Genomic DNA, 21,141 nt, shown 5'->3' on the forward strand with positions numbered 1-21,141 from the left:
TTAGACCTTTTTTGGTCAATATAATGACACCTCCATGCTTGTCTGTTCTATTTTTTACCCAGTGGTTTTATAGACCATGTCCCACTATGCTTGTTGATAGTGGTCCTTTCCTGTCTACCCTTAGCGGTGCCTTCCTGTCTACCCTGTTGTAAGCCTTTTCCAGATCCATAAAAGCCAAAAAAACATCCTTCCCCTTTCCTATAGCTTTCTCACATATCTGTCTTACCACAAAAATCTGATCTACACAACCTCTACCCATCCTAAATCCACACTGTTCCTCACCAATTACTCCCTCTGTTCCTCTCCTAATCCTCTCAATCAAGATCCTCCCATAAGCCTTCCCAATTACACTTAACAAGCTAATCCCTCTGAAACTACTACACTCACACTTGTCCCCTTTTCCCTTGTAAAGTGGAACTATACAGGCACTCCTCCAGTTCTCCGGCACTCTACCCTCACTCCAGCAAACATTAAATAACCTCACCAGCCAGTCCACCATCACTGTACCTCCTTTTTTTAGACATTCTTCATGGCATCCATCCAGACCAGGTACCTTACCTGCTTTCATCATCTTAACAACTGCTTTCACTTCATCCTTCCTTATTTCTCCTCCATTTTCCTCACTCATCATGGTCATTTTCTTAGCATTTCCCACTCCAACTATCTTTCCCTCCCTATCCTCCTTCACATTTAGCAACTCCCTTAAATATTCTGCCCATCTTCCCCTTACTGCCATCTCTTCCATTATCATCTCTCCATCTGCACCTTTTACCTTTTCTTCTCTACTTGATTCACCTCCTCTTCCTCTCTTAATTTCTTTCCAAAACATCCTATTATTACTTTCAAACTTTTCTGTCATACTCTTACCCCATTTCACATCTGCTCTCCTCTTTGCCTCCTTAACCTTGTGCTTTACTTTTCTTTTCTTTTCTTTGTACCTCTCATATGACTCTCTCATCCTATTTTGTAACCAATCTGTGAAAGCTTGCTTCTTCTCTTCTACAAACATCTTTATTTCCTCATCCCACCATTCACTACCCTTCCTTCTATTTCCTCCCACCCTCCTTGTTCCACACACCATCTCTGCACACTTTGTGACTCCCTCCTTGAACCATCCCCATTCCTCCTCCACTCCTAGCTCTACTTTATCCTTCACTCCCTCCCACTCCTCTCTCAGCTTCTTCTTGTACTCCTTCTCCTTTCCCTTTTCATTTAAAGAGTTCACTCTAAGCACCTCCCTACCTTTTGTCCTTTTCCTCTTTCTCCATCTATCCTCCACTCTCAACTTACCTTCCACCAAAAAATTATCTGATATTTTCCCACCCTCTCCCCTTTTTTAAGTAATTGACCGTAAAAAAATAAAATAAAATAAAATAAAGATACAAAGACTGTTACATTATTGGTCGCTCGTTGTATATTTCTCCCTTCTCATTTTTGTAAACAACTTGGTAGGGTTGATTCCCAATTCATCCATCGAAGTGCTGCTTAGCACTTCGGAGCTCGTTACTCCGTACATCTTACTTCAACCACTGCTGATGTATGTACATACAAGTTTGAATTGATACATACACTCCAATTTTTCTGCAGAAAAAATATTTTCCTCTATTCATCACCATATCCCTCCCCACCCACTCCTTCCCTCTACCCTCACTTTTATATGCTTTATTCATTCTTTTCTGTCCTTTCACCTTACAATTCTTCTCCCTCACTTTTCCCCCATCTCTCCACATTCTCCCTTCACATTCCCCACTCCCCACACCATGAACTGCCTACCCTCCTCTTATCCCTAGGATTTCACCCACCTTCTCTGGTGCCACAGATAACCAATCCCCTGTGGTAATCCAGACATGTGACCTCCTGCCCAACCGCAACACCAATCCGCGCTTTGGCCAGCATAAGATTGCCCTCTGACACCTGTGGAAAGAAGTTATTGTGAGGCAAGGAAATTGGTCCCATTTTGTCAGGAGGTTTCGCTGTGGAGGCGATCCCTGGACTGTATGGCAATTCAGTAGACCAAGACCCCCTTCAAGACAGAACCAACCCTCACCTGATTAATGAAATTGTTTGGTGCTCTACACAGAGTTCTATCCATTTGGAATCTCTAAAATTTGGAAATCTCCAATGTTTGGAAAGGTAAAGCCTCTCCGGAAGTGCAGCAAATTATTAGAAAGTACAGTACTTCTGGTGTACAGAATTTTCTCAAATTTCTACCCAATATAAGAGACTTTGGATTTTTGGAGATTCTGAATAAAAGAAAAATTGTTGTATACAAAATGGCCAAAATTTTGACTTGGGCCTCATCAGTAGGATGGGGAAGTGAACTGACTTTAGGCTAACTAAATGGCAAAAATGAAAGAACGAACTAATTTTAGTGGTTGATTGTCCAGCATACTGGAACCCAGAACTGACCTGTGGTACTTCTGGTAGATTGATGCCTGGAACACTGACAGTATCCCCAATGAGCCAATAATCACGACCCCGGTCCATGTGCCAGTAAGCTGCAAAGGTTAGAAGTGTCAGTAAGTCCTGCGTGATTTGGTACATACTGAAAGATTGAGCACATGTGACTGCCCCAAGTAGTGGATACATGACAGAAGCTCCAGGGAGGCCCTTTCCAGAAGATTTCCCAGCATTCATGGGAATAAAGTAAGAGGAGAGATTGAAAATTGAATCTGACCATGAGTCTAGGTGTAGGGGAAGAGAGCATTGTTTGTCATCTTTGTTTTGGAAGCTACACAACTCGGAATACTTGTATTCATTTAGACTCTTAGAAATTCAAATTTGTGCTGAAGTGCATGAATGCCACCATTCATTTATTTTTTCTTTAAATCCAGGCATGTTAAAAGTTGTGCCTAGTACACAACAAAGCATTTATATATATATATATATATATATAAATATACATATATATATTATATATATTCTTTATATACATATGAATATATATATATATATACATATATATATATAAATATATATATATATATATATACACACACATATATATATATATATATATATATATATATATATATATATATATATATACATGATTTCAAGAAATCTACAGCGACAATGGCGTTGTTGAGTTTATATTGGAGCTTTAATTTCTCTTAAGTTTCTGTGGTGACTCCAAATAGCTGAGAAGGTGTCCAAAAGACATTGGGTGTGGTTTTCTCTTTTTTAATTCTCCTATACGTATTTCGACCTTACTCGGTCATCCTCAGGGAGGGAGTAACAATAGTTGGTGATTACAGGGTTTAAATACAGGCCGTACATTGGCCGAACACTGGGAGAGGTCATTTCATGTAGCCGTGATCCGTAGCGCTGCGTACGTGGAAGTAGCAACTTCCTTGTGGATTGTGGAAAGGGGTGTTATTGTTTGTGTTATGTGCGTCTACTGCTTGGGAGTGTGGTTGTGGGCATGAGTTGTATGTTAATGGAACCACACTCCCAAGCAGTAGACGCACATAACACAAACAATAACACCCCTTTCCATAATCCACAAGGAAGTTGCTACTTCCACGTACGCAGCGCTACGGATCACGGCTACATGAAATGACCTCTCCCAGTGTTCGGCCAATGTACGGCCTGTATTTAAACCCTGTAATCACCAACTATTGTTACTCCCTCCCTGAGGATGACCGAGTAAGGTCGAAATACGTATAGGAGAATTAAAAAAGAGAAAACCACACCCAATGTCTTTTGGACACCTTCTCAGCTATTTGGAGTCACCACAGAAACTTGTTGCACGAGAGAAATTAAAGCTCCAATATAAACTCAACAACGCCATTGTCGCTGTAGATTTCTTGAAATCATGTATACAACATGGCCTCCTACCAAAATATATATATATATTATATGTACATATAAATGTGTGTATTTCCCTAGTTGTGCCTAGTTGTATTTTACGAGAAAGGGAGCTATGCTTGTGGTGTCCCGTCTTCATATCTCGGTTTGTCTAGACTGTTTTTAAATTCGTGTATTGTTTTTGCACACACCACTTTCTCATCTAGCTTATTCCAAATGTTTATTACCCTGTTGGGAAACCTGTTCTTTTTTAGGTCTCTCCTACAACTGTCTTTTGTGATTTTCTTTCCATGTCCTCTTGTATCTCTACTATCCCATTTTATTAGATCCTCTCTATCAATAGTTTCTATGCATTTCATGATTCTATTGACAGTTATCAAGTCTCCTCTCTCTCTTCTTTGCTCTAATGTCTGTAGCTCAAGTTTTGCTAGTCTCTCTTCATATGGTAGTTCTGAGAGTGTTGGTGCCAGTTTTGTAATTGCTCTTTGTATTCTTTCAAGATTTGTTATACATTTTTTTGTACTTGGTGACCACATCGTAGTGGCATACTCCAATCTTGGTCTTATCAAAGTGACTAGTATTTTCTTCACTATTTCTTCATCCAGGGGTATGTAAATGCCACTTTGATTGATCTTCTTAAATTAAAAGTTTCTCCAAAAATCTTGTTTATATGTTTCTCAGGGGACATATCATTCATAATAATGACTCCCAGGTCCTTCTCATTTTCTACTTTTTTAATTTCTTCTTCTTGCAATTTATATGATCCCGCTATTCTTTCTTTGCTTCTTCCAAATTCCATTATACTACACTTCTTAGTATTGAATTCCATCTCCCACTTCCTACTCCATTCCCATACTTCATTGAGATCACTCTGCAGCGACTCACAGTCTTCTACAGTGTTCACTTTTTTCAACATTTTTGCATCGTCCGCAAAGAGGCTCATATAACTTTCAATTCCTTTATCCATATCATTAATATATGTAGCAAACATTATTTGGGCCAGAAATTTTCCTTGTGGAACTCCACTAATCACTTCATTCCAATTAGAGTGTTTGTCTCTTATCACCACTCTCATTTTTCTTTCATGCAAGAAGTCTTCCATCCACTTCAGCAGTTTGCCCTGTTTTCCTCCTGAAGTTTCTAATTTCTTTAGCAATTTCTTATGTGGCACCTTATCAAAAGCTTTTTTCAGGTCTAGAAAGGCACAATCAGCTCATCCATCTTTTTCTTGTATTACATCTATTAGCTTTGAATAGAAACACATTAAGTTTGTGACACGTAAAGAGAAACAGAAACTACAATGGCAGTAGCAGAAAATTTAGAGTGTCTTACACAAATATAGATGGTTTAATAACAGGATTGAACGAACTGAATGATTATCTGAAGGAAAAAAAACGGACATAATGGGAATTGTAGACAAAATTGAAAGGTCCACTACCACCCAACAGTGTAGGACATGGTGCATATAATTATTGGATTAGAAACAGAGAGACAAAACAAGGGGGTGGAGTTATGTTCCTGACTAAGAAGGATATAAACTTAAGGAATGTCACATATGGAAAGAATAGAGTAGAGATGATTATGATGGAAGTGGAAGACAGAGATAGGAAGAGCAGAAAGTTTGTAATAAATTCTGTGCCTCCTAAAACAGCCTCGTGGGAAGAGAGAGAACATAAAAGTATGTTAGAAGACACAAGGATAACATTAAATAAGATAATGGAAGATGGAGGAAGAATAGTTATGATGGGCGACTTTAATTGCAAAGAAGTCTGCTGGGAAGAGATGACAGTAAAAGGTGGTGACGACTCATGGGGAAATATTCTACTTGAGATGATTATTGACCATACAATGACACAATGGATTCAAGAGAACACCAGGTATAGAAATGAAGAAGAACCATCGAGACAGGACCTAATAATCACATCAGAACCTGAAATAGTGGAAAAGATTTAATGTAAGACACCAATAAGTAAAAGTGACCACATATTGGTTGAACTGGAACCAAATGATGAAAAATACATAAAAAGAAATGAACAAAACAGAAAAGGAAGATTGATGTATGAAAAAACAAATTTTGATAAAATAAGAGAATTCTTTAAAAAAAAAAAAAAAAAAAAAAAAAAAAAAAAGACTGGGAAAGAATATACGAAACAACAGTGGAAGAGAAATGGAATATTTTGACAAAAAATTATAAAAAAGGAGTGGAAAAGTATGTCCCAAGACAAAAACAAGAAAAAGAATATGTAAAGTGCTGGTACAATAAAAGCTGTAGGGGGTTAAAAGACAAAAGAGATAAAGCTTGGACAAAATGGAAAAAAGTCAAAAGACCCGAAAAATGGAAAATATATACTAGTTATAGAAATGAATATGTACAAGTGTGCAGAAAAGAAAAGAGAAAATATGAAAAAGATGTCATAGAAAAATGTAAAGATCAACCAAAACTATTTTACAGATATGTAGACAACAAAGTGAAAAACAAACAAGAATTAGGGAAATTAAGACAAGGAGTTGAATACACAGAGGAAATAGAAATGGCAGAAATTATGAACAAGCATTTTAAATCAGTGTTAACAAAGAAAAACATACAACCTAGTGATATCGAATGGGAGGAGAAAGTCCCCCCTATGAAAGAAACAGAAATAACAAGAAATGAAATCATGAAACACTTGAGTAATCTTGATGTCATAAAATCGCATGGACCAGATGAAATAGCAAACTGCATTTTGAAAGAATGCAGGAATGAACTGGCAGACAAAATACATAACATAATAAACAGTTCCTTGAAAGAAGGAAAAGTTCCAAAAGACTGGAGAAGAGCAAATATAGTACCAATATATAAAGGGGGAAATAAAGAAGACCCTACTAACTATAGACCAGTCTCTCTAACAAGTACAATAGTAAAAATTTGTGAAAGAATTATCAAAAGTAGAAGGGTAAGGTATTTAGAAAAAACAATGTACTAAATCCAAGGCAATTTGGATTCAGAAAAGGACAATCATGCGTCACCAATTTAATATGCTTCTATTCAAGGCTAATAGATATAATACAAGAAAGAGATGGATGGGCCAATTGTACATTTCTAGACCTAAAAAAAAGCTTTTGACAAAGTACCACATAAGAAGTTGCTTAAAAAATTAGAAACTGAAGGAGGAATACAGGGCAAACTGCTTAAATGGATGGAAGACTTTTTGCAAGAGAGAAAAATGAGAGTAGTGATAAGAGGCAAACACTCTACTTAGGATGAAGTAATAAGTGATGTTCCACAAGGAACAGTTCTGGCCCCAATAATGTTTGCTATATATATTAATGACATGGATGACGGAATTGAAAGTTACATGAGCTTCTTTGCAGATGATGCAAAACTGTTGAAAAAAGTGAACACTGAAGAAGATTGTGAGTCACTACAGATCTCAATAAAGTATGGAAATGGAGTAGGAAGTGGGAGATGGAATTCAATACTAAGAAGTGTAGTATAATGGAATTTGGAAGAAGCAAAAAAAAAAAATAGTAGGATAATATAAATTGGGAGAAGAAGGAACAAATAAAGTAGAAAACGGGAAGGACCTGGGGGTCATTATTATGAATAATATGTCACCTGAAAAACATATAAACAAGATTTTTGGAGAAACTTATAATTTGATAAGAACAATCAAAAAGGCATTTACGTAAATGGATGAAGAAATGGTGAAGAAATTACTAATCACTTTGATAAGACCAAGATGAATATGCAGCGACAATGTGGTCACCAAGTACAAAAAAAATGTATAACAAAACTTGAAAGAATACAAAGAGCAATTACAAAATTGGCACCAACACTCTCAAAACTGTTATATGAAGAGAGACTAGCAAAACTTGAGCTACAGACATTAGAGCAAAGAAGAGAGAGGAGATTTGATAACTATTTATAGAATCATGAAAGGCTTAAAAACTATTGATAGAGAGGATCTAATAAAATTGGATGATAGAAATACAAGAGGACATGGAAAGGAAATCAAGAAGGACAGTTATAGAAGAGATCTGAAAAAGAACAGCTTTCCTCACAGAGTAATAGACATTTGGAACAAGCTAGATGAAAAAGTGGTGTGTGCAAAAACAATACATGAATTTAAAAACAGTTTAGATAAAATGAGATATGAAGATGGGACACCACGAGCATAGCTCCCCTTCCCGTAAAATACAACTAGGTAAATACAACCAGGTAATACACACACACATGTGTGTATATATATATATATATATATATATATATATATATATATATATATATATATACTGTATATACATATATATATATATATATATATATATATATATATATATATATATATATATATATATATATATATATATATATGTATATATATATATATACATATACAGGTACAGAACCCTTTAGCAAAAATTCCAAAATATATATATGTACATATGTGTGTGTATACATATATATATATATATATATATATATATATATATATATATATGTATAAATATACATGTATAAATATATATATATATATATATACTGTATATAGTATATATATATATATATAGTATATATATATATATATATATATATATATATATATATAGTTATATATAGTATATATATATATATATTTATATATATACATAAAAATATATATATATATATATACATATGCATATATGTATATATATATATAAAAATATATATGCATATATATATATATATATATATATATATATATATATATTGCAAAAATAATCACAATAACGCGTGACGAAAAAATATTGCAGAAACCACAGGGAAATTAAAGTCGGAATACTGAACGTTTTCGTCTATTACGACATCCTCAGAGTACAAGAAAGAAAAAATAGAGCACAATATTTATACAGAAGTAAGAAAACTGGGAGAGGTTATAGTCACATAAAACCTTCGGACATTATACATACATACACATTCAATTACACATGGAAATGTTAATGGTAATAATAATAAAAGTACATACACATTCATATACACATGGAAATAAGAAAGGTAATAGTAACACAAAAAAAAAAAATCAAAAGAGCAAAATCATGTGGCCGAAAGGTCCATAGGACATTTGGTACAATTAGGAAACTTGGTACTGCTTAAATATCCTATGATTATAAGATTGTTTAACCAAAACACAAGATAATATTATCAAATTGTACAAAAAAACAACACAATATTTAACAGAAATAAGAAAGCTGAAAAAATAATAGCCACATAAAACCTCCGGACGTTATACATAAGAGAAGAAGCAAAGGAAAAAAACTTGAAAAGATCGGAGACAGAATGCAAAGAATTCCAGTGGAGAGTAATAGACTTGAGATTAAGACAATGGCGCTTCAAAACGAACAAAACAAGGGAAGAAGAAACCAGGGAGAAGGAAGAAAATTAAAAGTGGCCTATACCAACATTGACGGACTAATTTCGGGACTGAACGAACTCAATGATTATCTGTTAGAAGCAAAACCAGACATAATGGGAATTGTAGAGACTAAACTAAGAGGTGAAATACCATCCACTGTTATCGGACAAGGTTTATACAACTACTGGATAAAAAACAGGGACAAGAAACAGGGAGGGGGAATCATGTTCTTGGCCAAGAAAGACCTAAAGGTGACAAAAATTGCAGAGGGCAAAGGTAATGCTGAATTGATCATGATAAAAGTCGAAGGCAAGAATATGAAAAGTAGAAAGTTTGTGGTGACTTATGTGCCTCCAAAAACAAGCGCTTGGAAAGAAATTGAACATACAAAAATGCTAGATGACACAAGAAAATCACTCAATGAGATACTAATGGGTAAGGGTAATCTGGTAGTTATGGGGGACTTCAATTGCAAAGAAATTTGTTGGGACAGCATGACAGTGCAAGGAGGAGATGACTCGTGGGGCAATGTACTGCTAGATATGACCATGGAGTACACAATGACCCAATGGGTCCGTGAAAACACAAGGTACAGAAATAATGAAGAGCCATCGAAACTAGATCTAATATTTACAACAGAGCCTGAAATAGTGCATAAAGTCCAGTATGAGACACCAATTGGAAAGAGTGACCATGTACTCATCGAAACTATACTAAAGGAAGAAATAGACATAGAGAGGAACGAAAAGCATAGGAAAGGAAGACTGAGGTACAACAAAACAGACTTTACAAAACTAAAGACATTCTTCCGGAATGCAAACTGGGAAATATTTTACAGGGAAGAAACAGCAGTGGAAGAGAAATGGAATATATTGATGGAAAACTACAATGAAGGGGTAAACAGGCATGTACCAAGACAAAAGCGAGAGAGTACATTAAATGTTGGTTCAACAAAAGATGCAGTGAGGCAAAAGACAGAAGGGACAAAGCTTGGAAAAAGTGGAGAAAAGACAAAAAACAAAGCAAATGGCAAATTTATGTTAACTATAGAAATGAGTATGTTAATGTGAGAAGAGAGGAGAAAAGGAACCATGAGAAGGATATTATAGACAAATGCAAAGAGCAACCCAAACTATTCTATCGGTATGTGAATGGTAAACTTAAAAACAAACAGGAATTGGTGAAACTATGCCAAGGAAACATAGAATACACAGAAGATTTAGAGATGGCCGAAGTCATGAACAATCACTTTAAATCTGTTTTCACCAGAGAGAAAATACCGAATTGTGACATAGACAAAAACAAGAAATCTCCCCTCATGAATGAGTTTACAGCATCACTAAAGGAAATATCAGAACATTTATCAAGGCTGGATGTCAGAAAATCACATGGCCCGGACGGTATTGCAAATTGGATTCTAAAGGAGTGCAAAGAAGAACTAACAGACAAAATACACATCTTAATAAACAGCTCACTCAAAGAAGGAAAGATACCCGAGGACTGGAAAAACGCTAACATTGTACCAATACACAAAGGAGGAAACAAAGAAGAACCCACCAACTATAGGCCAGTATCACTAACAAGCACCATTGCCAAAATTTGTGAGAAAATAATCAAGAATAGATGGGTAAAACATCTGGAAGACAATGACATATTAAACCCAAGACAATTCGGATTCAGACAAGGAAGATCATGCTCCACAAACTTAATATGCTTTTACTCAAGACTAATAGACATAGTGCAAGAAAGAAATGGATGGGCTGATTGTGCATTCCTAGACTTGCAAAAAGCCTTTGACAAAGTACCACACAGAAAACTACTAAAAAAACTGGAACACATAGGAGGAATACAGGGAAACCTACTAAAATGGATAGAGGACTTTCTGACTGGTAGAAAGATGAGAGTAGTGCTCAGAGAAAAATATTCAGACTGGAAAGAGGTGATCAGTGGAGTACCGCAAGGATCTGTGCTGGCACCAATAATGTTTGCTATCTATATGAATGACATGGATGAGGACGTGAACTGCTACATGAGCTTCTTTGCCGATGACGCCAAACTGCTAAGGAAAATAGAAACTGATGAGGACTGTGAAGCACTGCAAGAAGACCTAAATAGGGTATGGAACTGGAGTCAGAAATGGGAAGTGGACTTTAATACTAAGAAGTGTAGCATAATGGAGTTTGGAAAAAGCAAAAACAGAATATCAGGAAAATATAAAATTGGAACCAAAGAAGTAAAGAAAGTAGGATCCGAAAAAGATTTGGGAGTAATTATCACGAACGACTTGTCCTATGATATACAGATTAACAAAATTGTCGGGGAGACTTACAACTTGCTAAGATCAATAAAAGTGGCGTTTACATACTTGGACGAAGACATGATGAAAAAAATATTGGTTACATTGATAAGGCCTAGATTAGAGTATGCAGCGACATTGTGGTCCCCCAGTACCAAAAAGAATATAAAGAAAATAGAAAGAATCCAAAGAGCAGCTACAAAAATGGCACCTGCACTTGCAAACCTATCATACGAAGAGAGATTGGCTAAACTGGAGTTACCGACACTGGAGCAAAGAAGAGAGAGAGGTGACCTATTGACCATCTACAGAATCATGAAAGGCACAGAGGTACTCGATAGTGAGAACTTACTTAACTGGGACAAAAGAAACACAAGAGGACATGGAAAGAAAATAAAAAAACATAGCTATAGAAGAGAACTGAAGAAAAACAGTTTTCCTCATAGAGTTTTGGACACTTGGAACAAACTGGACAATGAAATAGTATGCGCAAAAACCATTCATGAGTTTAAAAACAAACTAGACACTGCAAGATACAAAGGCGGGACAACACGAGCATAGCTCCCCTTCCCGCAAAATACAACTAGGTAAATACAACTAGGTAAAGGTAAATATACATATAGAAATATTAATGATAACAATAAATGAAAAAAATACATACACATTCATATACACATAGAAATAATAAATAAAAAATAAAATAAAAAGAACAAAACTATGTGGCCGAAAGGTCCACAGGACATTTGGTACAATTAGGAAATTTGGTACTGTTTTACTATCCTATTAATCATAAAATTGTCTAGTTTAAATAAACCTAAACTCAAGTTAATATTATTATCAAAATTGTTCTTTATGAAACAGGATTCAATGATGTTCCTATCTAAAGCTGAATTACAATCAACAATTTTCTTAACGTTGTCCCAGTCAATGTTGTGGTTTGTGTCCCTAACATGGACAAAAACTCCACTGGACATTTGGCCCGTCCTTATACTGTACCTGTGTTGTTTCATCCTAATATTTAATTCTTTACCTGTTTGGCCAATATAACAGGAGCTACAGTTTTTACAGGGAATACTATAAACACATCCTACATTATTACATGGGGAATTTTTAATAAGGAGTTCTTTGATGGTACTGTTTTTGAAAATAACATTAATATTAAACTCCTTAAGGATGCGAGGAAGTCTCACAAGATTATCATGAAAGGGAATTACTAAAAGATTTTTCTTACAAAAAGTATCTTTTTGGGTTGTATTGAAATAAGACTTCCTTGCCCTATGTTGTGCTTTATCTATAACATATTTTGGATATTTCAAACCCGATGCAATGTCATATATTTTTCCTATTTCTTGGTCTAAAAATTCTGGACTACAAATTCTATAAGCTCTTAAAAACATGGATGAAAAAACAGAAACCTTAGTATTAATATGATGTGTAGAATAGAAATGAACATATGACAAAACATTGGTTGGTTTCCTAAAAATGTCAAACCTAAAACTTCTATCTTTTCTAATAATAGAAACATCTAAAAATGGCAATTTGTTATCTTGTTCTACCTCAATTTTAAATTTAATAGAAGGCACTAAGTCATTTAATTTAATAAGAAAATTGTCCAAATTATTGTCAGTGGGCCAAATACATAAAATGTCATCGACATATCGATACCAGATGACTCTACGGGGGAGAATACAAGGTAACAATCCCCTTTCAAAGAACTCCATATACAAATTGCTTAAAACTGGGGATAAGGTTTTATGTGACTATAATCTCTCCCAGTTTTCTTACTTCTGTATAAATATTGTGCTCTATTTTTTCTTTCTTGTACTCTGAGGATGTCGTAATAGACGAAAACGTTCAGTATTCCGACTTTAATTTCCCTGTGGTTTCTGCAATATATATATATATATATATATATATATATATAGAGAGAGAGAGAGAGAGAGAGAGAGAGAGAGAGAGAGAGAGAGAGAGAGAGAGAGAGAGAGAGAGAGAGAGAGAGAGAGAGGGGGGTGAGATAGAGAATAAAATTAAATAATAATAATCCTTCATCCCTCGCAACTGATCTGACTCACCAAGGAGTGTCCTGGAGACGAGCGTCGAGACGAACACAAAGCCGTTAGCAAAGGTGACTGGATTCGGGTAACGGAGGTCCTTGTGCATTGAGGAGTGGGCGACCGTGGCCCCCTCCGTGTTGTAGCTGACCACATGACCGCTCGAAAGAAAGACTGTCATCTGGGGAGAAAACAATCACTTGAACATCATACTGTGTGACTGCACTCAGTAACACAAAGGCCATATGATGTGATGCCTATTAATTCATTTTTTTTTTTTTTTTTTATCATTATCATTAACATTACAATTGGATTACCAATACCAGTATCAGTCATAGAATATTTTACTGTGTCATTACTATTTGCATTAGCTTTACCATTATCATTGGTATTAACATTGGATTAACAGTAGGGTGGGTATCCCTTACAGGAAACAATATCGCGCACTTTCCTATGGATATTTCACAAAGACACCACATGAGAATTTGGGTATTTGACTTGCAGCCAATAGCTTTCCTCAGCTCTCTACACAGGCAATCAGAACATCCTAGGAACAAGTGGAGTGTTGTGCGGAGAATTCAAAAACAACCAGTGTAGTCGGAACCATCATAGAGTCATGAAGTGTGCAAAGTTGCACGTACATTTCGTAACACAAAACTTATATTTTGGAAGGTAGGGTTTTGAATCTTTCCCAAAACATAGCCAAGTGATTGTATTGTACTTTATGGTGTTGTAATGTGAAGTGTATGAATTTATTAAAAGTCAGTGATTAACCGTCGTCCCGTGTGGGATAGGTGTCGCTGCTCCCAGCAGCCACGCTACTCTCGGTCGGGTCACATTGCTGGCTTTTGTTGCATTAAAAGATAATATTACTTCATTATGAAATTAGTGATTTTTATTAAAAAAGTTATATACTGTCATTGTTATTGGTTACATTACATTTGGCTTATGTTTTCAAGTGATTTAACATAAAATTTACGATATTGTAAAGGAAATACAAAAAGTCCTCCATCCATTTCAGTAGTTTACCTTGTATTTCTCCTATGGTTTCCAGTTTTCTTAATAGTTTTTTGTGTGGGACTTTATCAAAAGCTTTTTGTAGATCTAGGAAAGCACAATTAGCCCATCTATCCCTTCCCCATAGTATATCTAGTAGCCTTGAGTAAAAACAGATCAAATTTGTGGTACATGATCTTTACCATTTCTTCATCCAAGTAAGTAAAAGCCACTTTTATTGATCTTAGCAAGTTATAAGTTTCACTGATAATTTTGTTTATATGTTTATCTGGGGACATCTTTTGTGATGATTTTTCACAGATCTTTTTCTGATCCCCTTTTCTTTACTTCCTTTTCACCAATTTCATATTGTCTTGATATCTTTTTTTTTATTTTTTCCAAATTCTATTATGCTAAATTTCTTAATGTTGAAGTCCATTTCCCACTTCTGACTTCATTCCCAAACTCTATTCAGATCTCTCTGCAGTGGGTCACACTCCATTTTATTACTCACTTTCTTTAAAAGTGTTGCTTCATCTGCAAAGAAGATCAAGTAATATTGCACACCCTCATCAATGTCATTCACATATGTAGCAAACATTACTAGAGCCAATACTGATCCCAGTGGAACTCCACTAATTACCTCTCCCCACAAAGAACTTATCTCTGGGAACTACCCTCATTTTTCTTCCATGCAAAAAGTCCTCCATCCATTTCAGTAGTCTACCTTGTATTCCTCCTATGGTTTCAAATTTTCTTAATAGTTTTTTAAGTAGGACTTTATCAAAAGCCTTTTGTAGATCTAGGAAAGCACAATCAGCCCGTCCACCCCTCCCCTGTATCATATCTATTAGTCTTGAGTAAAAACAGATAAAATTTGTGGTACATGATCTTCCCTGTCTAAATCCAAATTGTCTCGGATTTAGTATATTGTTCTCCAGATGTTTTATCCATCTACTTTTTATAACTTTTTCACAAATTTTGGCTACCATGCTTGTAAGGGAAACCAGTCTGTAATTTGTTGGGTCTTCCTTATTTCCTCCTTTATAAATTGGTACAATATCAGCATTTTTCCAGTCTTCTGGTATTTTTCCTTCTTTGAGTGAGCAACTTATTATGTTATATATTTTGTCTGTTAGTTCTTCTTTACATTCTTTTAATATCCAGTTTGCTATTCCATCCAGGCCGTGCAATTTCCTGACATCAAGGTTCATTATTTGGTCCATTATTTCTTTCTGTGCTACTATTATTTCCCTCATGGGAGTAATTTAACTTCTCTCCCTTCATCCCAATGTTGTATATCTTCTCTAGTGAAAACCAACTTAAAATGTTTGCTCATGACTTCAGCCATTTTTGTATCTTTTGTGTATTCCACATTCCCTTGGCATAGTTTCACTATTTCCTGTTAGTTTTTTAGTTTACCATTTACATATCTATAGAATAATTTTGGCTGATCCTTACAGTTTTCTATTATGTCTTTTTCATATTTTCTTTTTTCTTCCCTGCATATTTTTACATATTCGTTACTTTGATTAATATATATTTGACACTTTCTAGGTAATTTGCATTTTCTCCATCTTTTCCCATCTTTATCTCTTCTTTCACTTTGCTGCACCATATCCTGTTTTTACTTTAGGACATATTTATCTACTCCTTTGTAGATTTTCATTAGAATCATCTATTTTTTTCCATTTGTGTTTCTTCATTGTAAAAATTTCCCCAGCTCACTTTCAAGAAAAAAATCCTAAGTTTCTCAAAGTCTGTTTTACTATACATCAATCTTCCTTTTCTGTGTTTCTTATTTCTCTATATATATATTTCCTCCTTAAGATGTAACTCAAGTAGTATGTGGTCACGCTTTGCATTTGGTGTCTTGTATTCAATTTTGTGTACTATTTGTGATTCAAAAGTACTTACTTGTGCGTCGATGACGTCTTCGGTTTCGGTCGCTCCTGGGTGGGCCCTTACATTCCTTTGCGGCACTTAACTCTCCACTTCTCTAGCCTAATTCCCTACCTCCTAACCATTAATGCTAGCTTATCGTATCCCCCTTTCCGGGTACTGTACACTCCACTCACACTCGCATTCACCACCACCCACGCGCGGTCCTTGTTCGGCACTGTGCCACCCAAGCCAACGTGAGGCCACCCCCCCCCCCGCATTCGGGTGGGAAGGGGGATACCAGCGCTCATGCCCTTTGACCCCTTCTCCCCCCCTCCCAGAGAGGGGGAGGGGGTGCCAACCGTCCGTCCCCATCCGCGCCATACACACTCACGCTCACACCACACTATTTCAGGTTTTGATATAAATAATAAATCTAGTCTTGATGGTTTTCTATTATTTCTAAATCTAGTGTTTTCTTTTATCCATTGTGTCATTGTACACTCTATAGTCATGTTGAGTAATACATTTCCCCATTGATCCTCTCCACCTTTCATTGTCATCTCTTCCCAACAGATTTCTTTGTAATTAAAATCTCCCATAAGTACTGCATCCTTCCTTCAGCAACTCATTTAATGAAAGTCTTGTATCATCTAACATTTTGGAGTAATCTCTCTCCAGGACCCCATTTTTGGGGGGCTCATAAATCACTGCAAACTTTCTGCTTTTCATATCACTATCTTCAACTCTCAATGTGATCATCTCCACCCTGTTCTCTTTACATGCAACATTCATCACATTTTTTTTTTTTCTTAAACCATGAACATGACTCCTCCACCTTGTTTCTTTTCTCTATTTCTAAGCCAGTGATTATATAATCCATGTCTCCACACTTCCCATTATGTCTGTTTTTTCTTATGAAAGGTAATCATCTAGTTTGTTAATTTCTGTGATTAATCTTTCTATATTGGTATAAAATAGTTTTAATTTTCTACTCCATCACATTCTTTAAAAAAAATTTTCTCTTGAATATACCATTTTTTTCAGTCTCATGTCTAACACTCTCCAATAGAACTGCGTTTTCTCAGTCTCAGTTCTTTTCTCTTTTTTTTTTCTTTAGCTTCACTTCTTGTCTTAACTCTTTCTCTTTCCTCATCATTCATATCTATTTTTATCCATATACTTTTGTATTGTTCACTTCTTGATAATTTTCAGGTTTTTGCTCAAATTTCTTCTGCTGCCATTTGTGACCTTAATTTGATCTTCAGAGGTCGATTTTTTTTCCTTCTGCATGCTTACATTTACCCATTCTGAACACTTTCTCTATTGCCTTTTCTATTCCTTGCTCTTCATCTTGTACTACTTTTCAAACTTTTCTTGCCAATTCTTTCTCTTCTTTATCTGCAGGGACCAATTTAGGTTATGTTTTCCCTTTAGACTGTATACTACTATACATTTTTTTATTTATTTTTTTTTATCTCTTAATAGGTTTAGTTTTTCTTTAATTACCTTAATGACTGCATTTTTGGCCTTCTGCATTTGTTGATGAACTCTTTCTTTGAAAACCACCTTATCTTCTTCTTTGTCTTTCTTCCAATCTTTCCTGAGTTGTTGTAATCTATCCTCTCCTATGTTTTTTCCCATTTTATGGTAATTGTTTGTACCTGATCATTTATTTCTTTATGGTCTCACTATTAGTGTTATCATTATTTTTCAACCTCTTGTTTTCACATTTTCACTCGGTCAGTTCTTTTGTTAGTGCATTTACCTCTTCTTTTATTTCAGTGTTTACTTTTTAAGTCACTCACTTCTTTAATTCTTTATTTGTTCTCCATAGATCATTTGTCTCTTGCTTCCATTATTCATTCATAATTCTCATCTCCCTCTCTATGTCTATAATTTTACTTGGAAGTCCTCTTTCATACCCAGTGAATCCAGAAAAATGTCCCTCATCTCCACTATCTAATAGAAATCTTTTCATACCTTATGGCGACCTGAAGCCTATATTTATATTTTCTTTTGCTCTTGCACCAGTAGATGGATCTAGGTACATGTTTATGTTGTAATGCGACAAACTGCTGTCATGGGGCATTTTTGGCCTGTCATAATTTTCTTTCATTTTATTTCAATACTCACTACCACTTAATACAATCTAGGTATCCTGATATTCTCAATGGTGCAAAGAAAGCAAGAGGCCTGGGTTGTATTGAGTGGGAGGGGGAGCACTTGTGGTTGTCCAAAGTGATCTCTGTGCAGTGTTAAATGTGTCTATCAAGAGAAAATGCAAGGGAACCAAAGCGGATCAAGAGAAAACAGTGATGAGTTTGAGTTGAATGTCGACGCAAACACAGAGCCCTCTGGAGGCAGTATACTGAACTAAATGTAAATAAAGGCTTTGAAACTCCAAGAGGGCTCCTTAGTTTGTACAATAATGACCCTTTTTTTGGTTTTGGTAAGTACGAAAAAAGAAATTTGAGTTGAACTATAGACATGGAAAGGGAAATGAGTTTTAATTGAAACTTGTGATAAATAGAATTCATGGAATTCAGGAAAGAGATAGTGAATTTAAGGAAATTTTCGAAGTAAATAGAGAGGTTTGTAAACTAAAGAAGAAGAATTTCAAAATAAAAAACGAGCTAAGTGAATAAAAAAAGAGCTAATTGAAGTTAAATGTGAAAATGAAAAGATGAAAAACAATACCACCAATAGTAAGAATTCTAAAAAGAGGTAAATCACAAAATACAGGAAATGTCTGAAAGAATTGAAGACAACTTAGATAAGGAAAATTTGTAGAGGATTAAGAAATAGAATGAAAACAGAGAAAATGAAGAAATACTTTTAAAGAAATAGTACAACAAATGCAGGAAAATGCAAAGAACACAATTATTTAAGTAATCAAAGAAAAGCAAATTGGGTCAGAGATGAAGTGGATAGAAAAAAGTGTATTGTAGTAGGCCTATGTGGATTAAAGGAAAAACATGGTCTGGTTAGGTACTTGAGAGAAAAACCAGAAAAAGAAACAGCAAAAACAATTCTAAAAGTACAAGAGGTAAATGCAAGGGTAGTGGGTCAGGGATTGGAGATGGTTAAAGAAAATGGAGAAAAGTGGGAGGTGAGACAGTTATTGTTTGCGGACACCACTGTGCTTGTGGCAGGATCGGAGGAGGGATTGAGGAAGTTGGTGGCAGAGTTTGGGAGAGTATGTGATAAAAGAAAGCTAAAGATGAATGTGGGTAAAAGTAAGGTGATAAGATGTACAAGGGGTGAAAGTGGCAGTAGACTGGAAGTGAGCATTAAGGGAAAGCGACTGGAGGAAGTGGATAGTTTTAGATACTTGGGTGCAAATGTGGCAGGAAAAAGGTGGAGTGAAGGTGGAGGTAGAATGTAGATTGAGAGAAGCGAGTAAATGCCTTGGTGGATTAAAGAGTGTAATGAGGAATAGACATTTGGGAATGGATGCTAAGAGGAGACTGTATGAAGGAGTGATTGTGCCAACAGCACTGTATGGGGCAGAACTATGACAAAAGAAACAATATAGATTTAATATATCTAGACTTTGCAAAAGCTTTTGATACCGTCCCACACAAAAGACTACTTACTAAATTAGCTTTACACGGAATAAGTGGTAGCCTATTAGGTTGGACTAGTAATTGGTTGAATGGTCAAAAACAGAGAGTTGTTTTAAATGGAAAAACTTCTAGATGGAAAAATGTTACAAGTGGAGTTCCTCAGGGTTCCATTCTTGGGCCACTTCTATTCATAGTATATATAAATGATATAGACCATACACTAAAACCTACTGTTTCCAAATTTGCTGATGATACAAAACTGTGCGGAGTGGCAAATGATCACTCAAACCAATTAGATATTCAAGAAGATTTAGATCAATTACAGCAATGGTCTGAAAAGTGGCTAATGAAATTTAACACAAGCAAATGCAAGGTAATGCACATAGGTAAAAATAACAGTAAATACAATTACAAGTTATTTGGAAATTCATTAACAAAAGTGGATAGTGAAAAAGATCTCGGCGTAATTATCAGTAACGATCTCAAATCATCCAAGCAGTGTATTTCAGCCTCTGAGAAAGCAAATAAGATTCTAGGACTCATTGCGCGATCTTTTGATTTCAAAAGTCCATCACTCATTAACAAGCTATATAAATCTTTAGTTTGTCCACATTTGGAATATGCTGATTTCTATATGGTCACCAAATCTCATTAATGACATTGACACACTGGAAAAAGTACAACGGCGAGCCACAAAACTGATTCCGAATACCAAAAATAAATCATACAAAAATCGACTAAAACATATGAATCTGTTTTCCCTTAAAAAGCATAGACTCAGAGGTGATTTGGTACAGGTCTTTAAGATCTTAAAGGGAATTGACAACATCAAAAGTGACAAAATTTTCACACTGAATGAGAATCAGACAAGAAACAATGGTCTCAAACTATCCGGAAATAGATTCAATTTAGAAGTAGGTAGAAACAACTTTGCCAACTGTGTAGTTAATGAACGGAATAAACTTCCTGCACAGGTAGTGCAATGTAGTTCAGTTCGAAGCTTTAAGAATCATTTAGATAAACACCTAAGCAAGATGCTGTAATGATTATAATTTATTTTATATTATTTGTTTTTGTTTTGTTATCATTTGTCTGTCTGATTTTCATTTATCATTAGTTATATGTCAATTTATTATTATTTACTATTTTCCTGTTTGTTTATT

The 21,141-nt window shown here is 35.3% G+C and overlaps 1 protein-coding gene across 1 annotated transcript in view; it reads right to left on the reverse strand.

The window, feature by feature from the left end:
- LOC143039847 (uncharacterized) overlaps positions 1 to 21,141 on the reverse strand; it is a 155,734-nt gene that overhangs the window by 14,775 nt on the left and 119,818 nt on the right. Inside the window, exons 7-9 of the mRNA XM_076210103.1 lie at positions 13,554 to 13,713; positions 2,410 to 2,498; positions 1,803 to 1,914 (exon numbers count right to left, since the gene is read on the reverse strand). Coding sequence (XP_076066218.1) covers positions 1,803 to 1,914; positions 2,410 to 2,498; positions 13,554 to 13,713 — 361 coding nt within the window. The remainder of the gene's footprint in view (positions 1 to 1,802; positions 1,915 to 2,409; positions 2,499 to 13,553; positions 13,714 to 21,141) is intronic.

Source organism: Oratosquilla oratoria, chromosome 27 (assembly GCF_046742065.1).
Source record: "Oratosquilla oratoria isolate Oo_2021 chromosome 27, ASM4674206v1, whole genome shotgun sequence".
NCBI lineage: Eukaryota > Metazoa > Arthropoda > Malacostraca > Stomatopoda > Squillidae > Oratosquilla > Oratosquilla oratoria.